At 41.0% G+C, this 20969-nt stretch overlaps 1 protein-coding gene across 2 annotated transcripts in view; it reads right to left on the bottom strand.

The window, feature by feature from the left end:
- Positions 1–20969, bottom strand: part of kaznb (kazrin, periplakin interacting protein b) — a 124825-nt gene that overhangs the window by 9510 nt on the left and 94346 nt on the right. For both annotated transcript variants that reach the window (XM_051948401.1, XM_051948400.1), the window contains exons 6-10: positions 6827–7018; positions 5067–5203; positions 2344–2514; positions 741–921; positions 446–579 (exon numbers count right to left, since the gene is read on the bottom strand). In XM_051948401.1, coding sequence (XP_051804361.1) covers positions 446–579; positions 741–921; positions 2344–2514; positions 5067–5203; positions 6827–7018 — 815 coding nt within the window. The remainder of the gene's footprint in view (positions 1–445; positions 580–740; positions 922–2343; positions 2515–5066; positions 5204–6826; positions 7019–20969) is intronic.

The raw sequence follows: 20969 nt of genomic DNA, 5'->3' as shown, positions 1-20969 counted from the left end.
TTTTGCTGCTTGCACCTTCTGTTTTTCCTTGAAGGACATGTTTTCTGTTTCACCATCACTGTGCTCCTGAAGAGATGCACTTTGCTCCAGCTGAGTGATTTGAAAATGGATGAGATGACACTAAAGAGGCTTGAACTTGAACAGTTTTCCCCGTTTCCAGTCAACTAACCAGCCGCCGACTGTAGCTTCACATTTACAGTGGAAATGAGATTGCTGTCATTCTTCTCATCAAACTCGACAAGACACACATGTTGTCAAACTCCTGCAACGTCATAATAGTACTTTGATTATTAACTCCACCACCAGCACTGAGCAGGCAGGCAGAACCCAACAAGCACACAGGACAGAGGAACAACCAGGAGAAGACGAAAGGGAAGGGAGGGAGGCGCGACTAGAAGTTTGTGGAGGTGTGATTACTTGATGGAGGGGGCCAGGCAGCTCTTACATTGCAGAGGGAGTGGGTCCGGTGACGAGGTGAGTTGATGTCACTAGGTGTGGACGAGCGGTCGCCATCAGCTGCAGAGGCGTCAGAGATCACAGAGGGCTGACGAGAGTGGCAGGGGCTGATCCTGACCACAGCTGAAGGTGTCACACACACACACACGTATTCACACATGTCAAAAATTCCCTCGGTTAGTATGAGAAACCTCCAGGAGAGCCCTCTGTTAGTATGCCGAGTCCGTAAAAGCAACACCAAGCATTTTGGAGACGCCGAGGCAGAGAGGATAAGAAAAACCTACCCTGTCTGTCCGTGACGTGTCCGTGGTAGAGGGTCTGCTGGCTCTGGCGGATGGCGGCGGTGAGCGGCAGGTCGGCCTGCATCACCCACTCCTGACTGCCGTTCACCACAGGCTCTGTGGGCATGGCAACAGAGTGCCGTTTGGGTACATCTTTTGTCAGAGTGGCCAGAGACTGCTTCGCCTGGGAAACATAAAAACAAAAACTAAGGAGTAGCTGAAAGTAAAGCACAGATAAATATGTTGTTTTCACTTTTTAAATTGATGTAAATAACATTTCTTGTCTTAAATCAACTCACATAAATACAGTATACCTGCACAAGCACACTGTTGGGCATCTTGAACTCAACTAAATGTAGAATCTCAATCATTTAAGGATATTGATAGCAATATTTTTCTTAAAATCCAAATAATACATGAAAATGAACTGATCCTTATAACTAAGTATGTACACTATGTAGCCTAACTGCTTGTTCCTCTGTGTCAGATACTTTTGCTGTTGTCCACAAACACATCAATGAGACACTATGCTGCCGAGTGACATGTTCCAATCTGGTCCACTCCAACCTGCTGCTGCAAATCCTCACAAGAGGACGCTGAAAATAGTCCCAAACAGACGGTTTACTCCCAAACAGACGGTTTACTCCCAAACAGACGGTTTACTCCCACTTGAGTAATACTTGTAAAAATATACAAAGCCCAGTCTTTTTTTTTTTTTTTTTTGCTCAATGGAGCCAGATATTTGATCAGTTTAATAATTGCAAAGTGCATTCAAGTATATAAAATGTATTGAAAGATGAGACATTATTGGTTTTTGGTCTATTCAGGGGATTGTTGGCAACAAAAGTAGTGAAAAGCAGCAAGATGAACTTTGTAATATAACATCTCAGCATATTTTTTTGCCCTCAAACCATACATATTCATGTTTTTCCACATGATTTAATACTGGAGTCTTCTGAGAGGCCATTCAGGGGACATCAATTTAGTGGAGAAGAGAAGAGAAGAGAAGAGAAGAGAAGAGAAGAGAAGAGAAGAGAAGAGAAGAGAAGAGAAGAGAAGAGAAGAGAAGAGAAGAGAAGAGAAGAGAAGAGAAGAGAAGAGAAGAGAAGAGAAGAGAAGAGAAGAGAAGAGAAGAGAAGAGAAGAGAAAGAGAAGAGAAGAGAAGAGAAGAGAAGAGAAGAGAAAGTATAATAACATAATTTTCTGTTTTGTTGTTGGGTTATCTGACAGTGATGCCGCTCTGGCACTGATGTGCCAACAAATGTGATCTGTGATGCTGCTTGATGTGAGGATCTGTGGGTGGCTGTGACTTGCCGAGGGAGGAGAGAGATTAATGACACACAGACTGACAGCTGTACCTAGGAGGGACTGAAACAGAAAAAGGCATGAATTTCTTCCTCAGCCTGGAGAAAGACTTAATGCTTGGAGAGAGGAGAGAGAGCAGAGCAGCTTACTGCATGTGTCTGAGCTGATATGAATACACAACCCACTACTTGTTTGCATTTATGCCTCACACACACACACCAGATAATGACGTTTAGCTGCCACTACGGTGCTTGAACGAATCCAACAAAAGTTGTGTCCACGTGCAGGGAGGGTGACTCACCATGGTGAGCTCGGCCTCCAGTTCTTTAATCCTGTTCTCCTTCATGTCCATCTGAGAACGCAGGATGTTGGCCTGCTCCGTGGCTTCTTTGGTCTGCCTCCTCAGGTCCCACTTCTCTCTCTCCAGCATGTCCTTCTCTTTCGCCAGGGCTTTCACTGCATCCTCGCTTTCCTGCAGAAATCACATACACTGTCCTGGTTACCCGCCAAACTCACTTTGAATGATCAGAAGAGCTCTAAATTTGAATGTAGAATGAAATCACAGCTAAATTCTATTTTATATCCTATGTCTAAACTGGTATGTCGTAAAAGGGATCCACCTTTTCAAAACATGGCAGAAGATATATATTATTTCAGTGATGCCAGTATATAGACTGTCTAAGCCAAAATTTAAGAGTTTTAAAAAACTGGATAACAATATTTCAATCGAACTATCCCCTTTTCCACATAAGAAACATTCATTATAACTTTCCTTTATCTTTACTATCATGATTATTTTCCGAGTTTTGAGTAAGATATGGACCTATTTACTTTAAGTTCACCTACTTAGCATTTAAAAATACTATTCAAATGTTTGATAAAAGGTTTAACAAACTTAGATGTATTTGTGCTGTGTCATGTTAAAGTCTTTGTTAATGTACATTTTTGTCTACAGTTTAATGTCAATGTTTACTTATTTACACACGTGGACAAAATTGTTGGTACCCCTCAGTTAAAGAAGGAAAAACCCACAATTCTCACTGAAATCACTTGAAACTCACAAAAGTAACAATAAATAAAAATTTATTGAAAATTACATAATCAAAATCAGCCATCACTTTTGAATTGTTGATTAACATAATTATTTAAAAAAACAAACTAATGAAACAGGCCTGGACAAAAATGATGGTACCTCTATAAAAGATTGAAAACTATTTGACCAGAGTGACATGATTAACTCAGGTGTGTCATTTAATTGACATCACAGGTGTTTCCAAACTCATAATCAGTCAGTCTGCCTATTTAAAGGGAGACAAGTAGTCACCCTGCTGTTTGGTGAAAAGGTGTGTACCACACTGAACATGGACAACAGAAAGCGAAGGAGAGAATTGTCCCAGGACAGCCGAAAAAAAATTATAGACAAACATCTTAAAGGTAAAGGCTATAAGACCATCTCTAAACAGCTTGAAGTTCCTGTGACAACAGTGGCTCATATTATTCAGAAGTTCAAGACCCACGGGACAGTAGCCAACCTCCCTGGACGTGGCCGCAAGAGGAAAATTGATGACAAATTGAAGAGACGGATCGTTGGAATTGTATCCAAAGAGCCCAGAGCAACCTCCAAAGAAATTAAAGGTGAACTCCAAGGCCAAGGTACATCAGTGTCAGATCGCACCATTCGTCGTTGTTTGAGCCAAAGTGGACCTCATGGGAGACGACCAAGGAGGACACCACTGCTGAAAAAAACTCATAAAAAAGCCAGACTGGAATTTGCAAAAATGCATGTTGACAAGCCACAAAGCTTCTGGGAGAATGTCCTTTGGACAGATGAGACCAAACTGGAGCTTTTTGGTAAGGCACATCAACTCTATGTTCATAGACTCAAAAACCAAGCATACGAAGAAAAGAACACTGTCCCTACGGTGAAACATGGAGGAGGCTCAGTAATGTTTTGGGGCTGCTTTGCTGCATCTGGCACAGGGTGTCTTGAAAGTGTGCAAGGTACGATGAAATCTGAAGACTATCAAGGCATTCTGGAGAGAAATGAGCTGCCTAGTGTCAGAAAGCTTGGTCTCAGTCGCAGGTCATGGGTCTTCCAACAGGACAACGATCCAAAACACACAGCCAAAAACACCCAAGAATGGCTGAGAGAAAAGCGTTGGACTATTCTAAAGTGGCCTTCTATGAGCCCAGATCTGAATCCCATTGAACATATGTGGAAGGAGCTGAAACATGCCATTTGGAGAAGACACCCATCAAACCTGAGACAACTGGAGCTGTTTGCTCATGAGGAGTGGGCCAAAATACCTGTTGACAGCTGCAGAACGCTCATTGACAAATACAGAAATCGTTTAATTGCAGTGATTGCCTCAAAAGGTTGTGCAACAAAATATTAAGTTATGGGTACCATCATTTTTGTCCAGCCCTATTTCATTAGTTTGTTTTTTTAAATATTTATGTTAATCAACAATTCAAAAGTAATGGCTGATTTTGATTATTTAATTTTCAATAAATTTTTATTTATTGTTACTTTTGTGAGTTTCAAGTGATTTCAGTGAGAATTGTGGGTTTTTCCTTCTTTAACTGAGGGGTACCAACAATTTTGTCCACGTGTGTATATAAAATGATATAGTTTCTAACATGTAAGAATATGCATCACTGTGCTATATTTGTAGATATAAGAGTTACGTCTGTTTACGAAAGTTCATTAATGTATAAGTTGACAACTCTAATTGAAGGCTGCTGCACAAATAGATAAAGTTAGAAAGAAAGAGAATTGTTGATAAATACTGTACATTAATAAAAATGTAAAAATGCACACATATACATAATATTGTTTTAAAACATTAAAAGTGGTGCACATGGTTGAAATTTTACAGCTGAAAAATAAACTTTTCAATGATCCCTGGCAGAAAAATGTGTAATGGAGATACTCCTTCAAAATCCCCTGAGCTGACATTTCCAACCAGATGAAGATGTATCTGCAGCAGGTTGAAGCTGATAAATCGCCCAGGCCGGCGTTACCTTTCTGTGCTGGTCGTAGTTGCGTATGAATTCTCTCAGCTGATCCTCTCTGCTCTCCAGTGTTGTGTACAGCTGCTGCATCTGACTCACCAAGTCTGCTTTCTCCACTTTTAGACGCTTACGATCAGCTTTCATAGCTGCAACACACAGACAAACACGCTCACGTCACACATCACTGAGCTTCTGAAAGGTCAATTTGACTAAGAAAATCTAAACTAAGCTTTGCACTTGCAGCAGTGATCCACTAGATGACACTGTGTCTTGCCTTAATAAGAGGTAAGACTGGTGTGTTTCTTTTTCTTTATTTAAAAGAAATGACCCAGAGAAAATGATGTAATCTTTACAAAAGACAAGTGGTACAGTGGCTCATTGGATCTTACAAGAAGCTGTTTCTGCTGGCATGTGGAGTCTCTGTTGGCTCATCCGTAAGAAGAAGTGCATCTGATTTCTCTCAGCTTCAGTGTCATACAGAAACAACTCCCAGCCATGATGCAACTGGTGGGCCTCCTTGCAGGTTAGAAACAATAACAAAGCTCTCCTGAGAGGTTGTGCTCAACAGAGAGGCAAGACTGGAACCTGTACTTTCCATAACTGCACACAACGTGACTCGGGGAGCATTCCTCCTGCCAGCTTCATATTTTACTCTCAACGTTTAAACCTGTTTTGCAGCAGTTACATGACAGTTTACAAGCTTGCACTTTACCGCCTGTGACTCTCTGAGCAGCAGAGCCATGCAGAGAGGTAACATTAAAGTAAACCACAACAGACGCTTCAGTCTTTTCCTTTTTATTTTTGCTGCAAGTAATTATCTACAGGTCTGGCTAACGCGTTAATATTTCAGAGTTGAGCTTCTAGGTCATGATTGATGGATGTTAATTAAAATGAGGTTAACCTGGAGTCGACTTGGCTGCTCATCAGGGGCGACACCCATTTCAAAGACTGAATAATGTCTGAAAGTCTGCATATGAAGACAGATATGATCTACTTAATTTCACTAATGTACCATATAAGTCACGCTTACTTCACTATTCAGTATGTAAACTGAAAGTTATGTCAGTCAGGAAGAAGAAATTTGTAAATATGGATAATGCACAAATAGTGAGTCGGTGGCTCACTTGCATGTTTTTGTCCTGATAATTCATTCTTGTTTGTTGTCTAGAAATTGAAGAAAATCCTGATGAACTAAACCCACATTTGTCTGTGCCGTGAGAATGCACAATTTCAGCACAATAGTTCTGTTATTGCTGTGCACTTAATCAAAGCAACGACAAAGTTTCTAAGAATGAGAGCAGAAAATTAATCAGACAGAGATTTAACAGAAAAGATGCTATCACCTAATTATATGTCATCCACAATATGAAGGGCAAGTTTAGAACATGCACCAAAGTACATATATAGAGTTCAATGTAAAACATTTACCTTACTTTGAAAAAGCCTTGGAAATATGGAAAAAAGCCTCTTTATACACATGAAACTATGTGTTTTGGCCTTATCCAGAAGCACATACATATGTTTAAACATGTGTTGCCAGATATCTAGCTACATTTGAATGTTTGATACATCACGGATGTGCCAAATGTTTGGCTTGACACGGACATAAAAAACTAACTAACTGCCATTGGCTGTTTTTCTTTGGTGAGATAAAGTGGATTTGAGCCTGGACAGCTGTATTTGCTGTATATTTGAGGTATGTAGCTGTTGGAAACAAGGGACTAAAGCGGATTAGGACAGACGACAAGACGTCTGTGTTGGCTCCTGACCTTGTAAGGCCTCCTTGGCACGGTCCAGCTCCTGCTCCTTGTCACCCAGCTGCACACGGATCTCGGTGGCAGAGAGCAGATTGGCAGAGCAGCCTCCCTGGGTCTCCTCCAGGTCCTTACTCAACATGTCCTTCATTTGCCTCAGCAGGTGGACCTCCTCCTGAAGCTGGACCACCTCCTCACGCAACAACACTGAGGGAGAGAAGAGTTTGGGAATTTAGAGTATGCCGAGGAGGAATGTGGGATGTAAGAAAAGTAGAAAATCAAAAGAGAGACAGATGAGAAATGAGGCTCAGGGAGAGCAAACAACAACTAAAGGAAGAAAGAAAGGAAATGGGAGGGAAACGAGGAAAAAAAGACTCAAGAGGAAATGGACGGTAAAAAAGCTAAATGTGAAGGAAATTAGCAGCTGGGTAACAGCTGGAATTAATGAGAAAGGGTTTGATTATGCAGCACATGATAAAATACATGAACTTATCAAATCCCCACTAGACTCACAGCTTCCCTTAAGCTGTGGCCACAGGTGTTTTAGGAATTTAGTTAAATGCTGAGTGACAGACTCAGGACTGGCTCTGGAGATGGCAGCAGGCAAGTGAGAGACAGCAGTCTGATAAGACTTAATAAAATATAGGCAACACACGCTTCAGCTGCGCTCCTCATTGCCGTTTTTTCCATATGCTGCGCAATGTCTCCCAACCCTTAGGGAAAACAGGCAAGCAAACAGGGTCAGGAAGCTAAGGAGAGGACACAGCGAGCTGAAGAGTGGACTGTTTGGCAGTAGCCGGTGGACACGTCTGCAAAGCCACAAAGAAAAAGTGCAGCGACGGAAACCCATAGTAGGAACAGTGACATGATGATTTATATTGTGCACAGAAGGGTTGAAGGTCTGTTCCAGAAGAATGCACACTTTTCATAAGAACAAAGACAGATGAACTACGCAGTCAGCCAAAACCCTCATCTATAGAAAAAAAACTGCAAACCAAATGATGAATTTGTTACATCTTAATATCACAAAGGTTAAGGAGAGCACTGCAAAAATGAAGCAATTTTGATCACGCATGAAAAAAATAGTTAATTAATAGATGAGGAAAATATGAAGCAGAAACTACTTTGATTAACAAGTGGTTGTTTAAATGTCATTCATCAGCTTCTCACAAATGTGGGTTTCCTTCTCGTCAAGACTAAAAATGCAATATGTTTGCTGAGCTGTGACAACTTGAGAAGTCAAGTGGGAAAATAATTGCCTGATAAATCAATTAGAAATCATTGGTGGCATTCTAAACTTGGAAAAGGTGTGAATGCGCATTTGTGTGTGAATTATACACAGCCGGTTGACAAGTAACGTCTGCAGTGAAGCTGCAGTCACCGGTGAATGGGATGCTCATTTTAAAGAGCTAAATGTTAGATAGATAATGTCAGATGTTCAAAACAAAACAAAACACACACATGAATAATTTGGAAAGAAAAAAACTGTCCACATCAAGTGTTTTGTTTGGAAATACATGATTAAGTAATCAAAGCTTATCCTTTTTAACCTCAAAATACTTTTGTTCCTAATATTGGATCTCATTTAAAAACTATTGAACACCTGGAGACCACAAATGCACGATATTCCATGTGATCCATCCGGTAGTTGTTCCAGTATTTCAGTATGGATCAAAGAGGAGGACCGACCGCCCGACTGTCAAACATTTTCATTCACTGAGCCAAATTTCTACAGTTTCAACAAGTAAAAAAGTGGAGTGTTTCCTTCATTTTATGCAGACCTCATATGAAACTATATAAAACTGAAGAGCAAGTGTGTTTGCAAGAAAGTCTGCATGAGTGTGTGAGAAGAGAGAAGGTCTCTGCAGGCCTGCAGCCAGACGTTGTGGGGCTGCAGCAGCTCCGATAAGAGAGGAAGGGACAGTCCATCGGTCTCTGTCAACGCAGGACTATGGAAGCACACCAGGCAGCTCTGTGCTGCATGTGACAAAAAGAGTTTGTTTCCCAGAGAGAGCAATCTTTCATGGCCTTCTTGCAGCATAAATCCGCTTATTCATCTGTTTACCTACAGGCCCTCCTATTTTTGTCACGGGGAGCCCAGCTGCAGCTTCTGATGAAGCCGGACAGAATTGTGCATTTTTGAGGTGCTTTGTCGTCTTCGGCTTAATCCTCGACTCGAAACAAGCTGTTTAATCATCAGCTGCACTTGCTGTGATGTGAAGGTTGATCTGCTATTGTCATTAGCGATCAATCTGGAAGGCACAGCAGTTGTGCTGAGCAGAGGTTTTCATATTTACAGTCATTTTCAAACGAGCCAACCCGAACCTTTTCCTTTACACTGAGCATCTCCGCAGCAGCTTATTGCTACGTGTCAACACACATGCAAGACTTTGCTCGTGCTTTCAACTGGAAGTCAATAACAAAGTGTGTGTGGATTGTGTCTTCGGGGATATTTACAGTGGATTTAGAGAGAAATGTGTGTAACTTACAGAGAAATCAATAACACAATTCTCCCTAATCCAATTTTGCATTAATTTCCAGCATCATCCTCTTACCCAGTTATATACACAGAACCACAGGCATACACACACAGACTGGTTAAATTTTACACGAATCAATGTGAACACTTTACCCGTTTTCAGGTCTACAGACTAGAGGGGCCTCAGACATGTAGCCACTTCATGTTCAAGAAATGAGTGAAGGGATGCACAGAGAAGCTGTAAACTGACTGAAGGGCGCTGACAGAGAGCTGAGCCATCTACCGTCTCTCCCTATAGATAATTTACCTCCACACACTGTTTCATGCTATCTAAAAAAAGCAATTTAAATTGACAGGGCTCATATAAACCACGCAAGGCAGTATATGCTCTGAGCATTGAGTGGTTGAGCAGTGAGCTTGGCCAAAGCCATTAGAGTCCTCCCACATAAGAAACCCACTCTCCTTCCTACTCAGCAGTGGCCCATTCAATGAACTTCTCACCCAAGCCTCCCATTAGCGTGCCCATCAAAGCCAGTCAGGAGCAGGTCATTCCCTGTCCCTTTCTCTTGCATAGCAGAGCTGTCAAACCCAGCACGCATACACACACACACACACACACAGCTAAGGAGAGTGTGTATATTGTAGCTGTAGACTCATGATTAGGCTCCAGAGAAAGCAGACGCAGGGAAAAAAGTGAAGAGGGGGTTGGAAATGTGTCAATTGTTGGCCAAAGAGCTGAACTAGTCTCCTGTGAACCATGTGCAGGATTAAAGTGGCCCTGTTTATATACATGACTGATCAAAGATGCTTAATGTGCACTGTGGTAGAATATTAAGCCTGCATGAGAAAGTAAATTTAAAGTTAGTGCTCTTGTTGCAAAAACTTATTCTATTTTAAAAGCAGTTTCCGACTAACTATTCTGAGTGCATCAAAATTGGACTCAATCTTCACCGGCTCCCATCACTGAACAATTACTTTACTGCCAGACAATTTTACAGCAAGTGAACTGACAAACTCTGCAAGAGCTTCACTCAGCAGGTTTATCTGATTAGAACCACAGTATTGTGATTATTTGAATTTTTTTTTCAAACTTTAGCCTTATAATAGTGCAGCATAAAACCCATTAAAATGTCAGTTTATTGTATTATTTACTGATTATATTATGTTTCTTTCCTCAAAATAGATAGCTTTGTTTTTCCTGACCCAGGTCTTGAAGCGTCTGTGTGAACTTAAATTTGTTTGTGCTCCTTAAACCACCATAATTTCTTTCATTATTCTTCATTACGGATAACTTTTTAATATCTCAAAGCGTTTGAGAGATCAGCTGGCTAGTGACCACAAATGTGCCATCATTTTTCCTCTAATCTGGACTAACTGAGCCTTTAACAAATGTATATTTTTTATATAAAGAATACCAGTACTATGAAATGAAATACATTTGACAGCAAAACCATGAAAATCACACGAGAAAATTGCAAAAGGTGTCAAAAATCTCTTCAGTGTCAGCAGCCAACTGTTCTGCCCCAAGGAGTTACGATGTGCACAGTTGTCGCTGTTCCACCTTAGTCTCACTGACAATTCAAATCTGTGTAATTTTAGATAGTACAGTGGTTCCACTCAGCTATTTCTGTCCAAGACATGTCCAGGGGCGATGCTGCTGCCTGTTCTGCTCCACTAATCTCTCAGGTACAGTAACTGATAGCTGGATAACAAGGTCACACAGCACTGTATGCATTAACTATAGTATTTAGTGCTGCTTTAAGTGTCCTCTTAAAGCACTATTATCAACAGAAGTTATTTCACCTGTTTCCTTGACCCTCAAACACCTCAAAGAATGTGAACAAAACAGATTTTAACAAATGCTCGAGCCACCAATGTTTCTATTCTGTTACTGTCATTCTCCAAAAGGTTTAAATGTCTTCCTCTGACTTTGTTAAAGACTATAAAACCTATAATTTACATGCATGCGGCTGCCTGACAGAGGTGTGACATGAGGGCTGCTCAGTCAGGTCGAGCAGCTTTAGCTTCCATGGAATTCAGTTCAAGATATAACAGTGGTTTTTCCTGCTGTTATCTGCAAAAGACACCCATCCATCCAATATATGCACCTCTTAATCCTCATTAGGGTCTCGGAGAGGCTGGAGTCTATCCCAGCTGACTAAGGGTGAAGGCAGGAGACACCCTGGACAGGCCACCAGCCTACTGCAGGGCTGCATATACAGACAAACAATCACACTACAAACAATTTAGAGTCACCAATTAACCTCAGCATGTTTTAGGACTGTGGCAGGAAGTTTGGAGAGCCTGGAGAAAACCCACGCATGCACAGGGAGAACATGCAAACTCCAGGAGAAAGATCCCGCGAAAGCCAAAATGTGAACTGGGGATCTTCTAGCTGTAAGGCTAAAGTGCTAAAAGCTACTGTTCAGTCCCTGCAGAAGACAACATGATCAAAAACAGGGTTTCCTTCTAGAGGATTAGTATTGAATGTTATTGTACTCTGTCAGCATGGTTAAGTATAGTAATTGGGGTTGAACTTGGCAGTTTCTACAATAAATGTAAAGCCTGAAGGTCTTCTGAAAACCTTTCATTGTTTTCTCTTACCCTGCTGGCCCCTGTGGTATTGGTACAAACTATAATATGCTATCTGTGATGCTGAAAAGGTGTTGTGTGTATGTGAGGGAGGTGTTCAGGAAGAATCAGAGTTTCAGGATGAAAACAGTCATGACTTCCTACAGAACGGGGTGAGAGACGTTCTGCCGTAGCCTTGCAGAGCGTTCAGCTAATATTGCGGGACATCAAAGCAACATCGTTAAATGACGCATTTCTCACACCAACTTCTATAAAGCGAGTAATTAAAAAAGCAAAAGGACATGATGTCAAAGCTTTGTTTCAACAAAATTATAAGCAATATGAAAAATGAATGTTGTTAAAAAACAACAATAACATAACAAAAGGTTTCTTCTGTAACTGGCTGATATGAGCAGAGTCGTTTCAAACAAAGTCTTTAAAATGCTTCATCATAAGCTCTCGTTGTTGATAAAGTTTACCTTAAATAAACCAAAAAACATATAAAAAATTATTTCCCAGGACGGCTGCCTGCCCAGAGGCTTCCAGTGAAATTAAAAACACTGCAACCGTGAGTAGCTGCTTTTGGAGATGATTGACTCCAGCTGTCAGTAAGTTAATGCTGAGTCTCTGTAAACGGCTGAGCTAAATGACACGATAACCACTGGACCAAATTATCTCTTTCTTATGTTTGCCCAATGATACAACAAGTAACATCCCCTGACTTTTTAAACCTGAAAAATCTCTACCAATTAGTGAACATGGAGGATTCGAGATTGGTATGCTGTCATTTTTAATATGCACTTGCTTCAATCAAAAAATTAAATAGTGTTTTTCCTAGACCAAAAGAGTACATAATTTTAAAAAATTAAAAAAAAAAAAAAAAGGAAATGCATAATATAACCCAATGCTCCTGGTGTAACTGGATTTAAAAAGCAATGGATTTTTTGTTGCAGTAAATAGCATTAATAAAGTCATGAGCAGAAATCACAACCAAAACCACAAATACAAGGAAGTGCCATTAATATTAACATTTTAGATGTACTGTCAACTAGAATTATAAGCAGTGACTGAACTAAGAAATCCAAACTGCAAGAAAAACTCACACTAAAGCTCATTTCCTCAGTTTCATTTCTAAACTATAAATAGCTTTCAGTTACTGCCACTTAAACACCATCTCAGTCTAATAACAAGCAGCAGAGGATGCACTGACCAAAATAAATACATTTCTCCGACCAGCATGTTTACTCCACATCACATATTGCCTGGAGTATTAGATTTCTCTGTTTCTTCGTGATTTAAATGTCCATCAACTAAGTAAGACTGATCAAGTCAACATTAAACACTTGAATTCATCAAGAATTCATAAAACTGACTGGATGATGCAGAGATGAAAAGCAAATTAACTTCACTCCAGAGTCACGCACGCTTACTTACCACGCAGTTTTAGAAAATGAACACCAGAAGGCAAACAGACGCGTATGGCATCATATATGTAATATTGCCTAATCTGTTATGAGCATGTACTCATCATTATATTGGTCCATGTGGCGAAGTGTCTCTCTCGTTGCAGCTGGATCACTTGATATGCGGTGTGTGTGTGTGTGTGTATATGGGTGTGTGTGTGCGCTCACAAGCTGGTTATTTCTGTGTGCATTATGAGAAGAGCATATGTCTGCTGAGCTCTGGCCTCCACTAATTACAGAATAAAGATCAGTTGAGATTGCCATGGGAGAAGACAGCCGGTGTGCCTCGGCTCTCGAGTGAACGCATCATGCAGGTACCTCTGCAGCCTTGACTGGCAGGAAAAACACAACGGGGACGGACCGAAATAGCTCGTGCATGCAATGAATGTGTCACAGGCCTCATTGGATTTACATCTGTAGAGTGCTTTTTCATATGACGTTCTGTCTGTCTCGCTATATGAAACTGATATGTACAGACAGTCGTGGTACCCAGAGGATGAATCTCAGCGACTTTGGTGATCCTCTGATCTTTCCCCAAGCAGACATTCCCATCAGCCCCTGCTGCACTTTGCGTTTAGTGCTAAAAGTTATCATGTTAACACGCTAAACTTAACATAATGAACGTGGTAAATCTGCCGGCTAAACATCAGCATGTTAGCGTTGCCCTTCTAGCTTTATTATTAGGATCAAAGAAGCTATGTGCATTCTGACTGGAGACTCTTTATCTTGCTGCAAATCCAGAAGCCGATACAGAAACGCAAACTTTTATAAAAATGAGTCCTAAAACTAGCGAAACAACCAGCACCTTCAAATAAGTCTATTTTTTTGGGGGGGGGGGGGTTCCTGAGCAACTGTTTACAACTGAACATAAAAGTGCCATCCAATGCTGTTCAAGGATTTTAGCTCCAAACAAAAATCTGAAAGTAAGACAAAAAGGAATAAGAGACAGAGTGAAGGAGAATGAGAATAGAAGCACAAATAACCACGTTCAATATGTCAGCAGCTCCCTGCCAAGACTCAAACAAAAGGGAGGTCAGGTGGGCGTAAGTCAAAGGTACGCTACAGTGATTAGTGGCTTTTTTAAAAATCATCGTCAGCGCTATATTTAGCATCTTTATTGCTAATTTGCACTGTGGGCAGAGGAGAAACTTGTCTGGTAATGGAACAGAGGTTGTATAGAGAGCGTAGGCTGTGCAGACTCAGATTTTACATGCTCAAGCTACAAATAGCCATAAAAAGCCCTGATGAGCTTCCATCTCTTACAGCAGGAGATCAAAAAGAACCCAGAACAAACACCTCATTCCCGATGCTTTGACACCTTGACACACGAGGCACTGTGCTTTATGCATCCTGAAAGGTAGCTGCATGTATAAGGTGAGGTCCTTTTCCCACTCAGGGTATTACACTGCCACTATATAATACATATGGACATAAATAATGCATGTTGCTGCCGCCTCTCAACCCTCCCTGACCCAAAGATTCTCCATTTAATGGTAATTCATCACAGTCTGCAGATAAAACATCACTTTGGGGTCGATAATGTTCAATATATATGTTGGCCACTACGTCATTTTTACTCAGAAAACTGCCTAACATACTGTTGAAACCAGAAAACAGATGTGTGCCTGGGCCAGTTGAGTACATCAAAATAAATCCAGCAAATATGAAATCCGACACATTGTCACTTTATTGACACATGCATAATATAGCTTTATGTGTGCAAAAGTATACCAACATATAGTACAGTTTAGACACAAAGTATATGGAAAGTTACACATTTTTGGTTTCTCAAACTTTCTACTTCAGCACATTCTGTTTGAAACATAATTATAGATGCTACGACAAAGGGCCAAGTTGAATTTGAATAGATTTACTTCAATATAAAGAGTACTATGTGAGATAAAGCTCTTTTTACACATAGTGTCAACAGTCTAGCAGTTCAAAAGAGCTAAATCATCGTATTTAATATCCTGTGGAAATTTCTTTGCAGTCAATGACTGCCTGAGGCGTTCGATGCACAGGCATCAGCAGATGACTTGTGTCTTCCCTGTTGATCTCCTGAGTTTCACTGCAGTGATCTTCAACTCTTGCTTGTTGTTGAGTTGTTCTGCTTTTACTTTCAGCAAGTGAGACACAGCTCAGATGGATTGAGATCAGGACAGTGACTCAGCTTGTTGAGTCATGAAATCTTGTCCAAAGTGGGTTCAACGTATTTAGCTGATTCTGAGCAGACTAAATGTAACCTCTGAAGTGGTGAAATCCCTGTCTGTGGTGGGCCAGTTGCCATTTGTAGCTGTACGTACTCCAGGCATAACAGAAGCACCATGATGATGGACTGCAGGAGCGGGTCTTTATTTTTTCTTCATACTTTCTTCCTTCAATCATTTTGACAAATTTAAAAAATGTATTTTTTGACATCCGTCCACAGAACTTTCGCGTCTTCTTGCGTGCCTCCTGGGGTTTTTGTTTATGAGGTTTATCAGTGGTGTGCATTTCATGTTGATTTTCCTTGTTATGGTCACAAAGTCATCTCTTCATCACTGACAGAGAAATATGTTCGCCTACATCCTGGAGAACATTCCTGACATGCTGTGCAGTCAAAAGGGTAATTTCTTCACCATGCAAACAATTCTCTTCACAGGATTCGTTCTCCTCATCGACCAGTCCTCTTATTTTTCAGTGCACACCTGCTTTTTTTCAATGAGTCCAAGCTTTTTTGGCAGACCAACTACCTTTGATATCTTTCTGGTAGATTTGTGCTCATTTTTGTCTCACTGACTTGCATGGCCACCTCTTCACTTCTAATATTAACAGACAACTCGGCAGTTGCAGAAGACACATTTTGCAGCCAAGTGTCCAATCACTGTTGAAGAGCTGCAATTTGGGTGCTGTGTGTTAAAAGGGTTTTGATTGACTTCGTGCGCATCTGTCCAGTTACTTTTGAAACACTAATCTTTGGGAACTGTGTTACAAGGGCTGTATCAGTTTTTAAACCTGCTCAAATGAAAACGTACAATTGGCCCATTATTGTAGCATCCTTCATTCCAAACTGAATGTGCTAAAGCAGAGAACCAGCAGAACAAAAAACTGTAACTGTCCACGAGATTGCAGTTTGAGCAGTATATCTGTGTAAACGCACCGTATCTACTGGGAACAGCTTCCATTAATTAATTGCCTGTGGGTTTACATTACAACTGAGGTCAGTGCGAGGATGCCAAGTGCAGATAGTTGTAATTGATTCACACGTTTATTATGTGCAGATTAGGCACACTGCCAAGGATGTGCCACTGAAAGGGCACTGAGAACCTGGACAAAGCTATTTAGATCTCTAATACAATCAAGAGGTACATTAAAAAAAAACATACCCCCACTGTCACTTGACATTAGTATCATTCACTGTGAAGGGGTTTGGTTAACATAAAGTGAATTAGACGGTGGTTAAGAAAATTACCATAGAAGATCTGAAAAGGAGACAGTCCTTTGATTTGTACTGCAGAGTAATGATACTGAGGTAACTGCACAACTGCAGTATTCATGATCACTGGATAACCCAGTTTTCAATTTAATCAGTCACAAAGACCCTTGTCTCTAGAGCTCCAGGTCTAGTTTGCACCGGTTTATATGAGACCGATGTTAGAGCAGCCGGTCAGTGTGCAATGTGTTCAATGTCTATCAATGGACTGTATGTAAAAGATGAACGTAACCACTGTGACATTACCCACTGCTTTGTAGGCTACCGCTGTGAAGCCTGAAGTTTGGAATTTGGCCATCGCCTTCTGAGTTTGCTCGAGAACTGTAGGAGGCTCTGAATACAGCAACAACTTGTCAATCAGAAGATAACCACGCCCCAAAGCATACCCTGCTTTATCATCAGTTTTACTTCAACTGGGACCATACAACTTCAAAATGCACACACTTCTGTACTGAAAGAGAATGAAACGAGCAATTGAGAACATAAACGCCTTAGGAAAATGTTCAATGTAGCAGCAAATCAAGATAGAAGGAGGGCCACTTTCTCATAGATTTCCATACAACGCAGTTTCTCCCCCTGCTGTCAACTACAGAGAATGCCAGTTTAAGTCTCTTCAGCACTGGTTTCACTTTACAGACCCGGAGGGTACATCTATCTTTAAATACAATTTATGTGTCTACCAAAAGCTCTCAGCACTGAATCTTCATACACTTCAGCTGACATACTATAAATTGTGTCAAGTGCCTGAATGCTGGACGCTGTGTGAACTGCATGATGGAATTATGTATGAGGCAGGGACGTTTCTGTGGACAGTAAAGTTTCAGGCTGTATTTAAAGGAATAAATAGTCTGGAGTCAAGCCCAGACCCTGGATAAACGGGCAAACAGCCTGACGTGCTGTGTAAAAATAAAACGAAATCTGCCAACCAGCACCTTTAAAGCTCACAAATAAACACACTATGTCTAATTTATTTAATTAGTATACAAAAACTAATTGTAGAAACATGAAGTTATTGTTTTATGGGAATTTTACAGCCAAGGAACAGCCAAGAACCATTCAGCAAACTAATTGTTTATTTAATGAACTGGCGTGTATGCTGTTTATTCGCCAAGAAAAGAGCACAGTTTAACCAAATCAACATATTTTAAAGTCACCGTCATGCTACCATGTCAATAAATAGCTTAAAAATATTTCATAACAAGATTCTGGAGCCGTCCTGGACTTTCCAGAATCAAAGTTTATGAGTTTATGAGTACAACGAGGAACAATAAGACTGAGCCTTAGTATCTACATAAAACTGGCTGACCAGAGAAATCTGCGAAGGGTGGGGTCCATAATGGTGACCACAGAGGAACACAATGCCACAGGGCCTGGTCCCTATTTTGCATCTGTATTGTGAACGAAACATCTGCCAGAAACAGCAGGATCTAGTCTGTGGAGGACTGGAAATCTACATGATTTGATACACAATCTCTCTCACGTCCTGGGGCACTGCAGAATAATCCCACAAACTGCATGCGGTCCCTGGTAGAGCTGCCACTGAAGCTTGTGTATGAAATTTTAAAAGCCTTACTGAGGCATTTAAATCATGTAAAACATAGCAATAAATGCTTGTTCTACACTCATTAACATTCAGTGCAATGCTTATGGAGATGTTGAAAGTAATAATCGTCATTTATTAGCTCAGAGTAGCAACAGTTCACAGAGATGGACCAGAAATTATGGGAAGAGATACAAAGGAAAAAACTCTGTATGAAGATGTGCCGCATTTACTGTCTAATGATCTTGATGAAGGACTTCACAACAAAAATGCAAGTGCGTTGCTGACAGTGATGGTGCCGTCTGTCTGCCGCAGTGCAATCGGTCAAACTCATTATCGTCTGCAATTTTGAGCGGTGACTTCAGGGTTCAGAGTGCATGAGCTGCAGTGGGAGTCATGCAAAAGACAGCGGGATCAAACTCATCTCTATTCATTCACAAACCAGCACAGCCCACACGGCTGCATATGAAATATGCACACACACACACACACAAACATCAAAAAACCTTTTCATGACATCGCAGAAAAGAATAAAGACAATTTTGTCAATGACAGCGTCTCTTCCCAGAGGATTCATCACAAAACAGCTTCTCTTCACATCCCCAGTCAACCATAACGCATCTTCATTTACGGCAGAGTACAACATGTCTGGTTGCTACATTAATCCAAGCACAAGGGCCAGTGTAGACATTGTCCATCAGTGCTGTTTTTTTCCTCAGATTAGGAGAGCTTCAGTGTGTCTGCTGAGCCACTAAAGTCTGTAATACTGCCCACTATTGGACCAAACATCAATCTATTCATGCAAAATGTTTATAGGAGATTAAAGGATCATCGTTATGGGCAAATCATATGTAGGTCAGCATTTAGTTCTTATCTTAAGTAAAAGAACAAACAAGACTGGGATTTGTAATAGATGTAAATAAATCAGCTTTTACAGTCAAGGGCTGTGAGTATGAAAAAAGGAGTGCAATAAGGCCCAGTTAGATCACAGATACTAAGATGGAATACTTCAAGTAAAGCTAACAATGAATGATAAATCACTAAATAATATATCACTTCAGTTCAATTCCATTTTTTACATAGCACCATATCGTTATGTTTATGTGGGCACTTAACATGATAAGGTCACAACCTTCCAATAACAGAGAGACTCAACAATCCACCTCATGAACAAGCACGTGTTAATAGTGGGGACAGAAAACTCCCTTTTAACAGGAAGAGACATCCAACAGAACCAGATTATGTTGGGCGGATGTCTTTCTGTGTACAGTAACAAGTACTTTTTCTGTATTCTTGTTTCAGCCTCTTCAACATGAATAGCCCGTGGTTTGAATACTCCTTTATGACAGTAAATTCAGTATTTTTGGCTTTGGGCTGTTTTCCTGAGAAACCAGTCAGTCTATGGCATCAGCATGACCTCTGGGAACCCATGTGCTGACATTTAGTTATATAAAAGAGTCATTTATTAATTAAGAAAATAGATTAAATGTCCATAAAAGTGAAAATTAATTGCAGCCATACAGTTTTTATGTCATGAATATTAAAATCTTAACATGTAAATTAAACGTTTTCTACGGCTGTCAAACATCTAAACACAAGTTTCCCTCTGAATGGTAACTCAGAAGAAGTATAAGAAATACAAATGCCTAAAAAATGTACTAAAGTACTGTACTGAAAGGAAATGTACTCGGTAACAAATAATTTCCATGACAAACATGGAGAGCTTCAGGAATGAAGCAGTTGTGACACTCAAATTCCTCTTACGTAATCAGTGCAGGCAAGCACGCATAACTGTATATGTACATGAGAACTGAACCCAGCCATCGCCAGCTCAAGCCACTTTTATGGCCTACGCTAAGACACACAAACAGCGTCTTTTTCCTTTTCTGTCTGCCACTCACCGGCCTTCCCCTCCTCCTTCTCGGACCTCATGTCCTCCTCGGCACAGGCTCCACTCGGCTCCACTGTCAACTCTGGTGTGAGCTCTCATATCAGGTGAAAAAAAAAAGAAAACACACACACACACACATACAGGCCGGTGTACACACCATTCAGACTTCACTCAGACAGCACTACCAGAGCCGGCCGCTCCCAGCTCTGCTCGCTGAGGCTCCACCCAGGCAGGTTACTAGGAAGTCGTCCCCTGAGATCCACTCAGCTACCTTCCCTGCTCTTTTCTCTCTTTCTTCCCTGTGAATAGGCCTGCCTTTCACTCCCGCTTTCTGTGTACCTGTTTAGCGACACGCCCAGAGGCAGCTAGGGCACCTTTCACCCACGCCCACTCCGGCTCTGCTATTCTTTTCCCTTTTTTTCCCCCAGATGAGGATGAGGGGAGGGGAAGCCAAACTGCACCTCAGGCCTCAGGTAATGAACCAGGTGAGTCAGTGGAGCTCTCACTCCACCTGACGGCTTGTGCAATTACAGCCACCAGCTGAACAGAGAACAGTAACCCCCCTCTGTCTGAAAGCTCCCTCTGAGCCCACAATGCCTTTGTAGCCTACATGAGTTTACATAGCTCACTTCCTGAATGTGAATGTGTGTTTTGGCCAGAAGAGATAGGAATGCACACCCCGAATATACTGTAAACTTCAATGTAAATGCCTCAAAAAATGGTTCACGACAGCGGTGAAGTG

Source organism: Acanthochromis polyacanthus, chromosome 5, assembly GCF_021347895.1.
Source record: "Acanthochromis polyacanthus isolate Apoly-LR-REF ecotype Palm Island chromosome 5, KAUST_Apoly_ChrSc, whole genome shotgun sequence".
In the NCBI taxonomy this organism is placed as follows: Eukaryota; Metazoa; Chordata; class Actinopteri; family Pomacentridae; genus Acanthochromis; species Acanthochromis polyacanthus.
Note: the sequence above shows the minus strand (reverse complement) of the source record. Positions and strands in the feature narration are given on the sequence as shown.